General features: G+C 41.1%; 2 protein-coding genes across 3 annotated transcripts; one reads left to right on the top strand and one right to left on the bottom strand.

The window, feature by feature from the left end:
- Window positions 1–287: 287 nt before the first annotated feature.
- pold1 (polymerase (DNA directed), delta 1, catalytic subunit) lies at window positions 288–11,173 on the top strand. The gene is made up of 27 exons (XM_051387915.1): window positions 288–418; window positions 1,261–1,449; window positions 1,802–1,915; window positions 2,171–2,311; window positions 2,533–2,658; window positions 2,818–2,986; window positions 3,550–3,664; window positions 3,835–3,964; window positions 4,095–4,261; window positions 4,392–4,496; window positions 4,685–4,825; window positions 4,973–5,083; window positions 5,254–5,445; window positions 5,532–5,620; window positions 5,737–5,853; window positions 6,256–6,369; window positions 6,580–6,727; window positions 8,004–8,099; window positions 8,271–8,408; window positions 8,698–8,873; window positions 8,997–9,149; window positions 9,305–9,407; window positions 9,508–9,640; window positions 10,051–10,164; window positions 10,274–10,326; window positions 10,684–10,781; window positions 10,896–11,173. The coding sequence occupies exons 2-27, from the start codon at window positions 1,263–1,265 to the stop codon at window positions 10,981–10,983; spliced, it is 3,318 nt and encodes a 1,105-aa protein (XP_051243875.1). The 5' UTR covers window positions 288–418; window positions 1,261–1,262; the 3' UTR covers window positions 10,984–11,173.
- Window positions 11,174–11,702: 529 nt separating this feature from the next.
- zgc:55558 (GTPase KRas) lies at window positions 11,703–16,566 on the bottom strand. 2 transcript variants are annotated; one of them, XM_051387918.1, is made up of 5 exons: window positions 16,368–16,566; window positions 15,885–15,997; window positions 14,317–14,495; window positions 13,610–13,769; window positions 11,703–13,480 (listed from the first exon to the last, which is right to left on the bottom strand). In XM_051387918.1, exons 2-5 carry the CDS (start codon window positions 15,993–15,995, stop codon window positions 13,367–13,369), a joined length of 564 nt encoding a protein of 187 aa, XP_051243878.1. In that variant the 5' UTR covers window positions 15,996–15,997; window positions 16,368–16,566; the 3' UTR covers window positions 11,703–13,366. The 2 variants fall into 2 exon arrangements, with proteins under 2 accessions (XP_051243878.1, XP_051243877.1); XM_051387917.1 differs by having other exon boundaries at window positions 16,251–16,565.
- Window positions 16,567–17,385: the final 819 nt, after the last annotated feature.

Genomic DNA, 17,385 nt, shown 5'->3' with positions numbered 1-17,385 from the left:
GGGAATAATTTGTTAAAGAGTTAAGATGTTTACCTGCTTTTTGTATGTTGTTCGTATAATTTCATCAGTTAAATAAAATGAAAATAGAAAGAAGAGTGAGTTAGTGCACATTGTTATTGCGGTCAGTAGAGACTTCTTTACGTTGAGACGTTCTCCCTCCCTCACAGCTGCGTACAGTGACGTATCTTTGCCGGAAACGCAAGGTTTCTTTCAGCTACTAGGTGTTGTCAAGCTACGCCCAACTTCCGTGTCGCTCAGCGCTGAGTTTCCGCCTTACTTGTGTCGTCACTGTCCACTCCTTTGCTATTGGTCCTAGAAACAAAAAGGAAATTTTCCGCGCCTTCGCCGGTGAAAGTTCACAAATTGAAGACGAGTGGCGGGAGCTGTTGTCAACCGGGGGCTGTCGTGAAGAAGATAGGTATGTATAAGTCCGTTAGAAAGGCACCAGCCGCTGATGGTGGTGTGGCGGGTTTCACGGTGAGAGGAGATCAGTCCTACGGAGACTAACGTCGGCTTTGGCGCGAGACTGTAGTGTGTTTACGCTCGCTCTTGCTAGCTTCCTGCGTTTAGCTCGTGATAAAAGAAAACAGCCTCCCAAGTTTGAACGAAAAATAACTTGACATGAACGTACCCGCTGTTAATAGTGAGCTTAATACATTAAAGTACGACTGTGACTGCCTGTGAAGACAGACACAACGTCAGCTACCAAACTATAATACTTTAGTTGTGAACTGTATAATGTGTTGTATGAAGGCTAATGGGCTATGTAATGTGCAGTATGGGAGACTGCCTCTCCTTTACTTTGACAGTGTGTCGCTCTTTACTTTTGAACTGTGTCCAGACTACTTTTATCTCCTCTGATGCTGTTCTGTCCTTTATCTCGTTATTTCACTTTATCCACGCCATTTAAAAACACCCCGTGCTTGTTGTATTGTATACTGCAACATGTTTTATCCCTGACATCTCTGACATCTCTGAATTTGTTTCACCAATTATTCACAGTAAGCCCGCCACAGCCTCCTCAAGCATATCCACTTCTTGTCAAATAAACTGACTGTGTAAGGGATATTAACGCATACACAGTCAAATCATTGCTTATTTTCTGTCTAACATTTCGTATGTACAGTAATGTCTTTCTTTCAGGCTGTAATAAGCACCACCTGTTGTTCTGAGGGTTATGACTCATACTGAGTACATATTTGATCTGCTATCATACTCATCTTCCCTAATGTGCCCTCTGCCTTTTAATGTTTCTTGCAGACATGGATTATAAAAAACGCAATGGTGGCCCTTTTGTTGGTGGTGCATCCCAGGCCAAACGGGGTAAAACGGCTGGTGAATGGGAGGACAGTCCATCCCAGTTTGAAGAGGAATTATCCATGTTTGATGAAGCCGAGATGGATGCAGAGGAGATGGAGGGACAGGCAGGCCACGATGTCATTCCCGTAGGTGAGTGTTGCACAGAAAAGCGCATAATGGTTGGCATAAGTAAAATGATATTTTTGGGGTCTAAAGCTGTATAGTCACATGGCACCCAACCTATGTATAGTCCATGTAACATACAGATGCACATTTTATTAAACAAGTACAACTACGCACACTGTTTATTTATTTATCCATCAGAACATATTAAATAATAATCATGTTATTTTTACAGCTTGAATTTTCACACTTTGAAGGAAGTAATTCGTATGGCTGGTAGCTCTAACAAATCAGAGTGAAATTGGTCCTCCAGTCATGCCTCAAATAAATAAAGTATGTTTGGCCCTGTTGTTTTACTTCTGTCCCTTTGTTTTGTCAGGTGACCTCTTCTCAGCAGACCTGAACCCTCGTTGGCGACGGCCTCTTGCTCCTTCACTGGACCCATCATCTGACACTCTGGTGTTTCAGCAGATTGATCTCGACTATTATTTAGGTAATTATAAAAGAGTGATTTTATAAGAAACAAGATTACATAAAACTAATTCTGTGATATTTACAGTTGTTAAAGGTTTAAATATGATAGAGTAAATATTATGGAGATAAAAAGATCACAGCTGTCGTAGCGTTATCTTGGCTTCTTTGTTGTATGGATCTAAATAAGAATATAGAACATTTCCATATGCTCAAATAGCGTTGCTGTATGTGAGAAGAACTTGTATCTTAATAATCTTCCACTTGTGTAATGCAGGGCCAACAGTGGCAGGAATGCCGGGCCAGTTACAAGGAAAAGTCCCGATCATTCGAATGTTCGGAGTGACAGACAGTGGCAACAGTGTGTGTTGCCATGTCCATGGTTTTGCGCCTTACTTCTATGTTCCTGCACCAAGTGGTGAGTACTTGTCAATATACTGCCAATACATAGGAAATGTGAATTTGAAGACTTTGTATTTTGATCTTATATGTGTCATTTGTGTAGTAGTAAATTACTATTGAACATTTCTCTCTTGTGAGTCACTTTTCTGTATGATTTCAGCTTTTGGGAGGGAAAAATCTTTGCATTCATTCTTATAAATCCTATATTGTTTTGCTATTCCTGTTTCCTCTGAAAAGGGTTCACGTCTAGTCACCTGGGTGAATTTAAAAAAGAGTTGAACTCCGCTGTCCTGAAGGACATGCGTTCCAATAAGGACAACATCTCCGTCACAGTGTTGGCTGTGGACATCACCCGCAAAGAGAGTGAGTACAAGTGATGTGCAAGTGTGTGTGTGTGTGTGTGTGTGTAGGAATTCACTCACAAGTATCTTTAGATTATTGTGGTCTGGCTGATCCTAGTTACAAAACTATATTTTCATCATTATTCTTGGAGTTTAACTTCTTATTTTCTTTTTCTTGCAGACATGTATGGTTACCATGGGAAACGAAGTCACGATTTCTTGCGGATTACCATGGCGATGCCTCGTCTCATTGCCCCAGCAAAGAGACTGCTGGAGCAGGGCTTCAAGTTTGCACATTTCCCCATACAGGGTTACCAACCCTATGAGGCCAACATAGACTTTGAGATCAGGTGTGTGTGTGTGTGTGTGTGTGTGTTTGTGTGTATTCGCTGTATAAAAACACTAAATAATCTCTTTAGCCTAATAGTCAGATGGAAGCATTTTAGTCTTTTTTTTTTTTTTTTTACAATTTCTTTGTGAACAAATAATTTTAATACAATGACCATGAAAGTCATGGAATTGTGTGGAATTTGAATGTTATTATTCAAGTCAGGACAACACAACTTTAATCACTGTGCTCATAACTCACTCAATGAGCACAGAAGAAGGAAAAAACAACTGCTAAGAGACACTCATCATTGCTGCATGAGACTGCCCACAGAATGTTTTCTAGGCTCATGTACGCTGATTATTGTGGACTTTATTAGTTATTTGATGTATGTACCTCAGAATATATTTAGCAAGATTTATTCATTTATTTTGATAAGTTAAACATTGTGTTAGCACTGATTGTGGTGGTCTTACTTTTGTCAGGGTAAACAGGTTGTTTTTTAGTCTTCAGTAATTTTGTAGCCATATGGCTCCAGTTAATGAAGACATCAGGGAAGCTTAATGTGCCTTTCTGTGTTGTCAGGTTTATGGTTGACAGTGATGTGGTGGGATGTTGCTGGATTGAACTTCCCAAGGGCACGTACAAAGTGCGTGAAGAGAAGAGCATGGGGGAAACGGTTTCTCAGTACCCAGGCAAGGTAGGTGTAGTCCACACCTCATGACACAATCTGACCCGTCAGTAGAACAAATGGCTAGGACACTACATGGCTCAGCAGTTCATTTCCTTTTGAGTTCCTTCATATAATTGCTCTTTCAGACTTTTACCAACAATGTTCATTAACTTTCACCCCCTGTTTTTGTCTTTCAGGTGACCCTCTGTCAGTACGAGGTGGATGTAGGATGGACAGATTTGATAAGTCACCCTGCAGAGGGAGACTGGCAGAGGATTGCACCGCTCAGGGTCCTCAGCTTTGACATTGAGTGTGCAGGAAGAAAAGGTGAGTTTCTCTCTTTCTCTCTGGCATTCTTATTATAGAGCATGTAAACTAACTAACTACTTTTTGTCTTTCATACTTGATGAAAAGCAAATGCAGAGTTTTACTCAGGTGTTAACTCTTGTTTTTCCAGGAATCTTCCCCGAAGCAGACAAAGACCCTGTGATTCAGATAGCGTCAATGGTGCAGCGTCAGGGGGAAACAGAGCCCTTCATTCGCACCGTGTTCACCCTCCAGTCCTGTGCCAGCATTGTGGGCTCTCAGATATTGTGCTTTACACAGGAGAAACAGCTACTCCAGGTACTCGCACTGAGTTTCAGTAAGGCACTGAAACAAATTCATATTCTGGCATGATTTCCTTGTTGCCTTTTCTAATATGTTGTTCATCTGTCACTTGTCATTGTGTGTCTGTTTACACCACTGCGAGCAGAGCTGGGCGGAGTTTTTGAGGACAGTGGACCCAGACATCATCACTGGATACAACATCCAAAACTTTGACTTTCCCTACTTGCTGAACAGGGCAGCTGCTTTAAAGGTGATTCATCTACTATTTCATATGCAATACCAAGGCTTAAAAACCCCAGATTAGGAGTAATGTACTTAAATAAAATGGAAATTGAATTGGTTGGAGAAATACTTCAGATTAGTTTTTTCTATTTGGAGTAAGGTTATTTATTCCTCTTACCCCCTTCTACTGAATAAAACAGATTTTTCTGCATTCAGGTGAATTTGTTTCCCTACCTCGGCCGAGTGCGAGGCATCAAGTCAGTCTTGCGAGACCTAAACTTCCAGAGCAAGCAGATGGGTCGCAGAGAGAACAAGACCGTTAACATGGAGGGCCGGGTGCAGTTTGATCTACTACAGGTGAGCTTTAACTGCAGCAACTTACTATTAAATCATTACTTCAAGAACATTTAAGTTACTATACGGTTAGCATGTGGTGCATTGCTTAGGTAAGAACGTTTCCAGGAAAAGACGCCGCACGCAGTCTGATTGGTGTGTTTCTCTCAGGTTCTCCTCAGGGACTATAAATTGCGCTCATACACACTAAACGCTGTGAGTTATCACTTCCTGCAAGAACAGAAGGAAGATGTGCAGCACTCCATCATCACTGATCTGCAGGTAAAGCCTGAACCAGTAACCTTGTTGTATCTGGAGAGATTAAATGGCCTCATGAAACAAATATTAAAATGTGTTTTGTTTTTTATTCATATATCTTTGAAAAATTACATAAGCTTCTCAAAAAAATAACACTGACTCATTTAACCTTCCCCCGTTTTCCTGCATAACAGAATGGCAACGAACAAACACGTCGTCGTTTGGCTGTGTACTGCCTGAAAGACGCCTACCTCCCACTGCGCCTGCTGCAGAAGCTGATGTGTGTGATTAACTACATGGAGATGGCCAGAGTGACAGGTGTGCCTCTCACCTACCTGCTCTCAAGAGGACAGCAGATCAAAGTCGTCTCTCAGCTGCTGCGACAGGTAACAAAGGCAAACGCATGGGACAGTCAGTGTATGAGTGCATATGGATTTAAGGATGGAAACTAAAAGCGTCTGTACGTGTTTAGGCCATGAAACAGAACCTGGTCATGCCTGTTGTAAAGACGGAAGGAGGAGAAGACTACACCGGAGCGACTGTCATTGAGCCAGAGAAAGGGTATGTACATCTGCCGTTTGTGTGAGTGTGTGATTCCTCTCGGCTCCTGGTGTTAAATGTTTTTGGTACGTGTGAGCTGCTCATATAGTTTTCCATCACCACCTTCTTCTCTGTAGGTATTACAGTGTTCCCATTGCCACTCTGGATTTCTCCTCCTTGTATCCGTCCATCATGATGGCTCACAATCTGTGCTACACCACCCTGCTGCAGAAAGGCTCAGTGGAGAAACAAGGGTGAGCTCTTGTTTTTTGTGTGGCTATGTTGAAAATAGATATGTTTTTTTGTAATTCGGTTTTCCCACCTGAACTTAACAATTTGAGAGAAACAAATCTTATGAGTGATTATGAGGCTTAAGAGGACTCTGAACAGCTTTGTTTCCCTAAACTGTCTTTTTGCAGCTGAAAAGTCTTTTATGAAATGTATCGAAGAATTTATTATTATATAAACTTTCTTGTTAGTCTCAAAAGCTGATTGTGAGTTACCATATATGTCTATTTTTATTTTTAAAAGAAGGTAGAAAATGGATGTTCATTGATTCATTCTTTTTTAATGATCAGTTAAACAAGCCAAACACTTACATGTGTTTATGTCTAGTATTAACATGAACTAATATCTGAAGTGGTGTCTGTCTTCAGCCTTTCGCCAGAGGACTTCATCAAGACTCCAACTGGTGATATGTTTGTGAAGAGCTCTGTGAGGAAAGGACTTCTACCAGAGATTCTGGAGAACCTGCTGTCTGCCAGGAAGAGGTTAAAATCTTCAAATAAATCACAATATCTAATTGACCTGAACTAGAGAGCAGCAAGTTACATTTAAGATACTATAGGAAAGCTGTCTACTGAATGGCTAAGCCTGTGTCAGATTTACAAATGCAAAATGGCTGCACCAAAACAAACAAATGAAAGTCATGAATGTCACACAGGGCTTCCTTCTCAGTTTGTCCCTCTGTCCGTCCACAGGGCCAAAACGGAGCTAAAGAAGGAAACTGATCCTTTCAAGAGGCAGGTTCTGGACGGCCGACAGCTGGCACTAAAAATCAGCGCAAACTCCGTCTATGGCTTTACGGGTGCCCAGGTGGGCAAGCTGCCATGCCTAGAGATCTCACAGGTGAGCACTCAACTCTAATTCTGCACACCAGATAACAGTGACTGTACAGCTGTTTATGGGTGGTAAGCTTCACCGATTCACATCTGCACACCAGCATTAAGGCTCAAGATCTGATTGCATCGGTTAAAAAAGTGTCAACAGCTTAAAACAGTTTCAAACATCTTTTGGATCAGTAACAATCAATGTATTTATATGTAAATATAAATGTACTTATTAGTAGAGGCCCTCTAGTATTTGGAAATGTGACAAATGATTTTATATTTATTTATTTATCGACTCCTCTCCTCTAAACTTGTTTTATTTCTTTGGTTCTTCTTAAGGAGTTTGAGAAACAAACTATCTCTACCATACTGAATTGCATGGCATCATATTATTTTGCATCGTGTTGTATAGGGGTGAATCATACCACGTTGGTTGTTGCTTCAGTTTTCAAAAGGAAAATCTGAACAAATCCTACTTGCATATCTAAAAGGAGTCAGGGGTTGCATTATTGTATTGTACTTCAAATCCATTTGTGTACATAGTATTGTACATATACAGGCCCAACACACAGCTAAATGAAGTTGTCTATACTTTACTTGTCGCCAGGCTTCTCGCCTGTCTGCACAGAGGTTTAGTCAGAGCATGAATGGTAAACAACAAAGATGTAGAGCAAAGATTAGTGATGAAATGGAAACCACAGAACAGGTGGGAATCTGAAAAACACAAAGACTAACTGTAAGTGTAAAAATGAACCATAAAGGCTGCCTTTCTTGCTGTTTTGTGGAAGGTTGAATTGAACACAACACCAAGTTGTTTTGAAATAAAAATAGTCTCAGACAGTTAAATCGTAATACAAATATGTGAAGATTCAAATTGGTGAGATGAAAAATGAGTTGCGATACTCTTTTTAACAGCAGAGAGGGCTATCTACTTTTGAGTTTGCCTATCAGAAGTTATACGTCACTCAAGTCAGTAGCTGTATCAAGGCTCAAAGACATCAGTTTCAAACTACAGTTTATACCCTGTCTCAGAAATGAAAAAGGATTCTATAATTTGATGAAGAAAATAAAAGAATATATTTTGTAGATTTTTTTCTTCATAATTTGTGTTCAATCTAATTTTATCTTCTAACAAATTGTGTTGTATCATAGCGTATCATTATATCCCTGTGTCTCAGCGATTGAAGCTCATGGACTGTAATGTGGATGATTTCTCTACATTGCCAATGGTTATTCCAACACCACTTCTCATTAAGTGATGATCTTATTTAATCTTTCCTTTTCTTTTCATCCAGAGCGTCACTGGTTTTGGAAGACAGATGATTGAGCAAACCAAACAGCTGGTGGAATCCAAGTACACCATTTCCAATGGTTATCAAGGTGATGCCAAGGTGAGGATGTACATCAGTCACAGCTGTGGCCCACCAAGAATACTGACCCTTTCTTTTTCCTTTTTTGCTGGTCAACTTCTGAGTTAACACATCAGCTTTACTACTTCCTGATGTTTTCAAAGAACCCCCTTGTCTACATGTTGTTTAAATGTTATTTTTTATCTTTAAAAGGTAATTTATGGGGACACAGACTCTGTTATGGTTAAGCTTGGAGTTGGCACAGTGAGGGAGGCTATGGATATCGGGAAGGAAGCAGCAGAGTGGGTATCATCCCATTTCACACCGCCCATCAAACTGGAGTTTGAGAAGGTAACATTTCTGCCCACTTAATTTACTAAAACACTGCACTAATTTCATAATCTGTGGGTGTTGTGATTGAGTTTTTTTTGTCTTTTAAATGGCATGGTTAGAGTGGGTGGAGGCCTCTGAGTACTGGAGTAACAGTGAAATGACACAACATTGACTGATGTCACCCTGTAGTATGTAGAGAAACAATTGTTGGCTGAAACTTATTGAGAATAATGAACAGTTTAAAATGGCAGTGAGCCAGGCTGGTACTTCCTCTCAGCTGAGAGCTTATTTTTTGTCACATCTGCAGGTCTACTACCCATACCTGCTGATCAACAAGAAGCGCTACGCAGGCCTTTATTTCTCCTCCAGTGCAGACACGCATGAAAAGATGGACTGTAAAGGCATTGAAACAGTCCGCAGAGACAACTGCCCTCTGGTGGCTAACCTTATCAACACCTGTCTGCAGAGAATCCTCATAGACAAGTAAACACACATTTTGTACTGAATGCAGTATCGATTAGCCTTATTGTCTGGTTGAATCTAAACTACACTAAGAGCTGTTAACTAGTAGTGAAAGTAATCACAGCTGATATGATGGTTCATCAGGGATCCCCAGGGTGCTGTGGCTCACGCTAAAGAAGTGATCTCGGACCTGTTGTGCAACCGCATCGACATCAGCCAGCTGGTCATCACCAAGGAGCTAACGCGCACCGCCCAGGAGTACGCTGGCAAACAGGCACACGTGGAGCTGGCTGAGAGGTCTGATTAACCAGAGTGACCTCACCCATTATGCAAATCATACACCAGGGGTCAAGTGTTTTTTGTGTGTCTACGTGTGTCTGTGTGTGTGTGTCTGTGTCTGTCTGTGTCTGTGTGTGTGTTACATGGGTGAAATTAATTTAGCTGTTTTACAGGATGAGGAAAAGAGATGCCGGCAGCGCCCCCAACCTGGGAGACAGAGTTCCATACGTCATCATCAAGGCTGCAAAGGGAGCAGCAGCATACATGAAGTCAGAGGTCTGTAGTGTTTGTTTGTAAATAAACATGTTTTGATTTTTTCATTTCCCTACTCTGCTTTTCTATATCCCCATGATGATCCTGGTTCTTGTTGCTTTAGGACCCGATCTATGTGCTGGAGAACACCATTCCCATCGACACACAATACTACCTGGAGCAGCAGCTGTCTAAGCCTCTGCTGAGAATATTTGAGCCCATCCTGGGAGAGAGCAAAGCAGAGAGTGTCCTGCTCAGTGAGTTCAAATCCAAACACATCATAGTCTTGTTATTAAAATGTAGTCAATTAGCGCCCACTCTAATTCTCAATAATTGTGTATTAATAAAATGTCAAGTGGAGTGATCTGTTGATTAAAGCACAACTTAAAAAACAACAATTAATTCAGTAATTTATAGTTCTACCATGAAAGTAATCAGCATCTTATCTTTCTGTGTATCACATGCAGAAATCTAATGGGTGAAATGTAACATTGCCAACATGCTAACAACCAAAGCAGGTGTCAAAGCTGCACATTTAAAATGATGAAATACTTGTCCCAAAAGATATAGTATAGATGTGCTACTTGTGTAAATGATAATCTGCATGTTAAATCTTCTCAAACTTTAAAGTCTAAACGTTGCTGTTGATTTTTCTGGTGTGTTTCAGAGGGTGACCACACACGCTGTAAGACTGTGTTGACCTCAAAGATCGGGGGCCTCATGGCCTTTGCTCAGAAGAGGAGCACCTGTATTGGCTGCAAAGCTGTGCTCAAGACGGATGGTGTGTGTGCGCTCTTTTCAATCTTAAGATTTGTTTTCTACTTTGATATCAACTTAATGAGGTTAGGTGTTACTTTCACTATCTAACGTGTGTGTGTGTGTTACTACAGCGGCTGTGTGTGATTTCTGTAAGAAGAAGGAGTCTGAACTGTACCAAAAGGAGGTAGGCGTATACTTTGATATGTTGGTTTTAATTAACAGGACTCAGCTAGGTCCCAGCTTGATGGAAAGCTTTAATATCTTATTTTAAGCAATGGCTGTGTTGGGTTAGGCATCATACTGGTGGCTCCTCAGAGCTCAGGGACTTTGATATCAAATGGATTTAAGTACACATAAACAGCCTAGTTGAATTTCAAATCTAATTCAGTCTCATTTTGTAGTTATTTGTGCTGCTGTAGACTAGTGTGCTGGTTAAAGATTGTTTTAATTTATCAACATAAGAATTAAGGGGGTAATATCTGAAAGCACACAGGACCCTGCCACCCCCCATCATATCTAACATGTCGGTTGTAAATTACAGATATTTCACCTGAACACCTTGGAGGAGCGTTTCTCTCGCCTGTGGACTCAGTGTCAGCGTTGTCAGGGGTCCCTCCATGAGGATGTGCTCTGTACCAGGTACATACACAGCACATATTTTATTTAACCCTGTGTTTACTGCAGAATTATGGCTGAGCACACAGTGGCAGTCTGTCATGTCCTGTAACACTGTCCCTCCTGACTTCTCTGCAGCCGGGATTGTCCCATCTTTTACATGAGGAAGAAGGTTCAGAAAGATTTGGATGATCAGAGCAAGCTGGTATCTCGCTTTGGATGGTGACAGACCCACTCCCCCATTCCTTGTGTGCCTCAGTTCAGATGACCTTGGACTCTTTAGCTCATTATATTTGTTTCTATGCTTTTTGGTGCTTGTAAAAATACATATGTCACACTATTTCTATGTTTTCTACTATGAATAAACTGACTTTAAGTAGTGTCTTTTTGTAACAATAAAATGAAAAAGCAATCTCTTCCTTTTGGACTCGTGTGATCTTTGGTTATTTTAGGTCATTGCAAAGCAGCATTTACATACAGGATGCTAAACCACACTGCTGACCACAACAGACAGTAAATACACAGTACGCCTGTGTGTGAAGAGCTTAACAGTATGAACCTGCATGTTCAGCTTTACATGTGTGCATTCCCCAATCTTAATTTGACATCAAAGTAAAAGTAGAGTATACTTTTTACAGAAATGAAAAGAGGAACTATATTGGGTTATTGTCTGTCAAACCTCAAACCACATCTTTTCCACGCTGCTGAACTAAAAACTCAAAAAGCCTTCATCGTTTTTAACTTGATGGCACAAACGGGAGGTAATGCTTGCTCTTGAAAGGCCTGAAAAGATGAGATACAAATCAGATCTGGTGTATATGCACCACAATCCCTACTTAGCATGAGCTATGTTCTTGTGTCCTACATCTACTTTTGAAAATACATTTAACCTCTTAAACGCCTTACCAGTAAAGACCCACCTTGGTAAACAAAACAGACAACACGTAAAGCTAAAAGACGTTTACTTGTTCATTACAGCAGAATGCATTAAAGGTTTTACATAGCTGTCAGTGAGAGACTTGCTTGGATCAAATCAAGTTTTTAGAGTTACTCCATATTTTAACAATGGAACTACATTATGTCCAGGTTTAACACCACAGCAAAGTCTGAGTCCTTCACGGATGGATTCACTGGAGTTAGCCCTCTGAACTTATAACTTCAGTAAATATGTGGACAGCGGTTTCTTAATGCAAATGTTTTTTAAATTGGGAAAAGCTGTTGGTAATGCTACAAAAATAGAAATCCATTACATTTAGGGTGAAATTATCAAAGAAGACAAACATTGCTATAAAAAAAACAAAAACTGATGCCCTATTGAATATCCTTCTCATCCAGCCTCACGTATGATCAAATAACGTGACTGCCGCTGTGTCTCTGGAGATTTCTCACTGAGTTTAACACTGGTTTCATCATCAGTGTGGTTTTAAATGTTTGTAGTACCACATAGATATCTGCATGTGCTACGTGCTCTGCTCGAGTGTGGTGTAGCATACACAGTGCTTAGACACTGCAAGCAACACAACACTGGGACTGACATAAAAACAATGCTTTAAAAGTGGACTTTGGAATACAGTGACTGTGAGGAACCAACAGCAGGGCTGACACTTCAAACTGTAAGTTAATGATAGCGTGAAGTTCAGCTCTGGGTTTGTTATTCCTCCGTTCCTGATAAAACACTATATTCCTGAGGAAACTTTTAAAATGGCACTAACTAAATCCTAAATTCTACAATAAAAAAAACATAATAGGAAATTAATAAAGTGCACCTAGGAGTCTGGAACACAATTTTGAGGCTTTGATACTGCGGTGACCCAGTCTTAATACAGCCTTTTCATTTAAATGTAGTCTTTGAGAGACACACACAACAAAAAAAACAAAACAAAAAAAAGATATTGCTGGTGTGTTTCAAGCCCCAGAGGACACACTAAAATATGAAAAACATGGAGGGAGAAACAACTTTTTCTAAACTCTTTCGACCAATCTATCCTAGTCAATATGACACTAGTATTAATGGAACTTCATGAAGTCAGATTTGTACTGAGCAATCACATACATCACAAATTTCAGCACACTAAACAATGTTTGAATCCTGAAATACTTTTCTGAGATTTTGATGTGAGAGTGCAAAGTGCGGTGAGGCACCACTGTGAGCCCTTGACCCCTAACTAGTCAACAGGAGCTGAGCTGTGTATAAAAACACCGGCTGGACAAATAGCCCTTTAAAAGGTTCTTGGGGAAAAATAGAAAACAATCTTTCTACCACAGACTCAAATTAAGTTTGGGCAATTTCTGACCTTAACCAATAAGAAAAAAGAAAAAAAAAATCAATTGCAGTTTCTAGTTGTTTGGGCTTTAAAACAAAAACTTAAAAAACCCAACAGAATTCACAGCGTTAAATGGGAACAGCACGTGGATGAAATAAATGGCTAATCTCGTTAACGTACTGTAAGTGGAAACTGTGACAGCAGTAAAAAAAAAAATTTTTTCCTCGTCTGCTACCCGGTCCGGAGCTGTGCCGGACCCCTCCGCAGTGACAGAGGAGGTGCAGTGTGTGAGGGGGGGAGCATGAAACAAGTGCTGTAAAGGATGCTGTTGGTGTGTGCAGTTTGCTATAGTATTATGCAACGTCTCTGAGTGTTCTTCTTGCTCTTCTTGTTGCTGCGGTTGGTCTCCTTATATCTTCTAATCTCCCTTACTAGCGAATAGAAAGCTTCCTCCACACCCTGCAAGACGCAAAATTTAAATGTGTTTGATAATATTTTGGTTATTAACAGTTTTATTTCAGGTATTGATTTGCAGATGTCCTCTTTGCTCAAACAAGGCTCATGCATGCACTGGTGCAAACTACATACCTGTCTGGTTTTGGCAGAGGTCTCGACAAACGGTACTCCGTAGGTTCGTGCTAGCTCCTGCGCCTGCCGCGTCTCCACAGTGCGGGTACTCAGGTCGCTCTTATTCCCCACCAGCACCATGGGAACACTGTCACTGTCCTTCACCCTGTTGATCTGCTCTCTGAGGAAGAGACACATGCACCTAAGAGACTGAGGCCACCCGACTTACTATCACTGATCTGGGTCAACTGCATCACCTGCTCTCATGATCTGTGTTAACATTCAAAATTTTCCCCAACAGGTCAGGCAGAGGCGCTGAGCTTTGAGGAGCATGTGTTTGCTGTGTGTGGCTGTAAGTGCGTGTCAATTGTTTCGCTTAAAAGATGACAAATCTGTCGTCTTTGCAACACCTACTCTTGTCTTCAGTAACATATTTGGGTCAGTTAGAAAACGTGAACCAGTGTACAAATGACCCCACAGAACTTGTAACCACACGTAGCGCGTTGGTAGATATGAATTACAGATAATTACAAGTTCAGTTCCTGCTACTCAGGAAGCAGCCTTTGTAGAGCTAGATTGTCTCAACCTGCACAGTACACTATACACAATTGGATTATTGACTATGCCAAGTTACACAACTAAAATAGACTATTAGTCCGTGTTCCTTTCTCCAGCTGTGTTGTATCACTGTACTAGTCTGTGGTGGTGGTGTGTGAAGCATCTTGTACCTGTAGAGATGAACGTCCTCGAAGGACTTGGTGTTGTTGATGGCAAACACACAGAGGAAGCCCTCCCCTGTCCTCATATACTGGTCCCTCATGGCGCTGTACTCCTCCTGACCTGCAGTGTCCAGGATGTCCAACAGACAGGTCTCTCCATCGATCACCACCTGTTTTCTGTACGAGTCCTGTAACACAGCATTGACATGATCATGCAAGTGGTGCCAAGAGTACAAGCAGTACGTCTGCCAAGAAATCGGACAGTGGATTGCATCATATTCATTCCTGAACAGTCACACAGCTGCGTCATGTAGCAACAAGACCTTGTTGAATGGAATGTTTGTAATGAACTTACAGAAGTCTGAAGACTTTTTTTTAAACATCGAATACTAAACCATACCATTTACCTACAGCTTGACATATTTAACGCCGTCTGCACAGATTTACTACCAACTTGTGCTCATTTTTAAGCAACAGTGAGATAAACAAAAGAGATAAGGAAGATAGATGATAGACAGAAAAGGGGGAGAGAGAGGGGATGATGACGCAGCAGAGGGTCACAGGTCGGACTCAAACCCACGGTCGCTGGAGCAAGGACTCAGCCTTGGTACACGGGGCAGCAGCTCTACCAGTTGAGCCAACAGGGCACCCCACTTTGATGGGTTTTACCAGGAATTACCAACTTTAAGGCAACATCTCGAGGGTTGTGGCAGATTTTCACAGGTCTGACGGTGCTGCAGATATCTGACAGCATGGTCAGCTGTTTGCTATGGTACCACTGTGCATAGTGACGTTTCACTTCACTGCATTTGTTTGACAGCTACTTTGCAGATTCAGATTTTAGATACATATCATGTTTAGAACATATGATCCGTTTATAAGATATGACGCATTGTTACAGAATAAACTGCAGTTATAATTAGCTTCCACCTAAACCAGCTACAACATTAATATGCTTCTTTACACACTAATGGACCAGTAAGAATAATCCTACAATGTAAAATATAATAATATGACTGACAGAGGCCATTCTTCTGCATTATGCAACACTCAATATAACTAAAATATACTTAATTGCTGCAGTAATACTTTTACACTTTTAAGTTAGGGTTTTAATGCAGGACTTTTACTTGTAATGGATTATTTTCACATCATTGTATTGTTACATTTACCTAAATTAGTTGGATATGTATTATGTCATACACACACAACTGCCCAGCCTGTGTTGACTCATAAGGCAGTGAAATACCGATACACTGGTGAAACATCTATCAGAGAAAAACACTCCAGCCACAAGTTTTGCTAATTAAATATTATAAAAAGGTAAAGATAAAGGAAGGATCGGACTACTTTCCCCACCACTTGTTATTCCACTTAACTCTTGACTTACAGCATAAGGGACTAACATCACGTCCTGTGTCCTGTATCCTCTAACTCTGATGTGACTTTGCATTTATCTAAACCTTTAAATCCAGATTCACTTACAGGTACAATGTACAGAACTATAGACCATGTAGTTTCATGTTAAACTGCAGTTTCCACTACTCTTCCCACAGGACAAGGGGTTGGTCTCTCACCTCAATGGTTGGATCATATTCATCAACGAAGTGGTTCTGGATGAGCTGGATGGTGAGAGCGCTCTTCCCCACACCTCCTGCCCCGACCACCACAAGCTTGTACTCGGTCATGCCTGGAAAGGATTAAAGCAGCAGGGTGGCCGTGATTTATCAGCCCAGTATCAGGTGAACATGAACCAATCTGACAGCAGCTGATGTTTCCCTCTTCCTCCCTACACCGACATGGCGAAGAGCCTGACCCAGATTTAAGGTGACTGTCCGCTGACGTTAGTTGACTTCATATACAACGTTGATCTGCTTTATAGTCACTGACTCGATATGAATGAGTGCTGGTGGTAAAAGTGGAGATTGCTTGAACGTACTTACCTCTGTGTAGGATTTCTAACAGTCTGTGAAATGATAGCTGAGTTTACGAATGGATAAATGAGATTAGCTTGCTACATAACGTTAGCCTGAGACGATTTCCTCATTCACAACACTTACAGACAAACTTCAGGATTTGTCCCAAACTTGTTTTTCTGACAAGAGTTCCGTGTCAAAGTGTGAACCGCGGAATTTGCGAAGCTACTAGTAAATGTCTAACTTCATGTTATAAAAGTATTAAACGCCTGAAGTCGGACAAGTTCCTATTTAGTCTAGTTGAGGTTCATTGTAAGCAGAGCGTCTTCACGTTCATTCCTCTCGCCGAACAACCAATGAGCCGACAGCTTTCAGACTGACGTTGCAACGGACCAATCACAGTGGAGTTTGAGCTCGTATCCCCGCCCACAGCTAGCGTACGCGTCCAATCGCAATTAGGAGTAGCCCTAATTGGGCGTGGTCTCTCCGGCAAACTTGTACGTCTCACACAGATGGTTCTTCTCAACTCCACATCGTTCAGCTATCTATACTGATGACTATCAACAACAGTATTCAGGCTTATGTGAGTGCTATTGTAGTCTGTATTATCAACCAGCTCCAAACACTATGGACTCCTGGATCATGTAGTTCTATATAATATCTTTAAGGATGTTTTCCCACCTTCATTTACACATTGAGCTGTGAACATTATTATTATTATTCAGAAAATGTTCATCGGAAAAGTTCATCTGGTATTGCGTCTGCTTTTACAGTATGTAGAGTTTATATGAAACCAGCCTGCACCAGAGGACAAAGATCTAACTAGCTGGTGAACATAGTGGAGTATTTTCAGATAAAGACCCAGATAAGTCCTTCAGAACCAAAGACAGTGAATATTCAACCCACATTCAACATGTCGCCCCTCCAGAGATGTTCATTCATACCAGGCGCAATGCAGTTTAGGCTGACTTGAGTATATAGAATTACGTGTGTTTTTCCGCCATCTAGTGGCCACAGGGCTGAACTGCAGCGCTACATTAAATTAGTCTAAGAGAGGAGTAGCCATTGACAGTATATATGGGAGTAGCATGTTGCTGCAGTAGAGGAGGCTGCAGGACCACAATCCTAGGACCGATACCACTTCCCTTAACTGTTTCAAAAT

Source organism: Dicentrarchus labrax, unplaced genomic scaffold (genome assembly GCF_905237075.1).
Source record: "Dicentrarchus labrax unplaced genomic scaffold, dlabrax2021, whole genome shotgun sequence".
Classification (NCBI taxonomy): Eukaryota; Metazoa; Chordata; class Actinopteri; family Moronidae; genus Dicentrarchus; species Dicentrarchus labrax.
The sequence above is the reverse complement of the archived record's forward strand: the minus strand, read 5'-3'. Positions and strand labels throughout refer to the sequence as shown.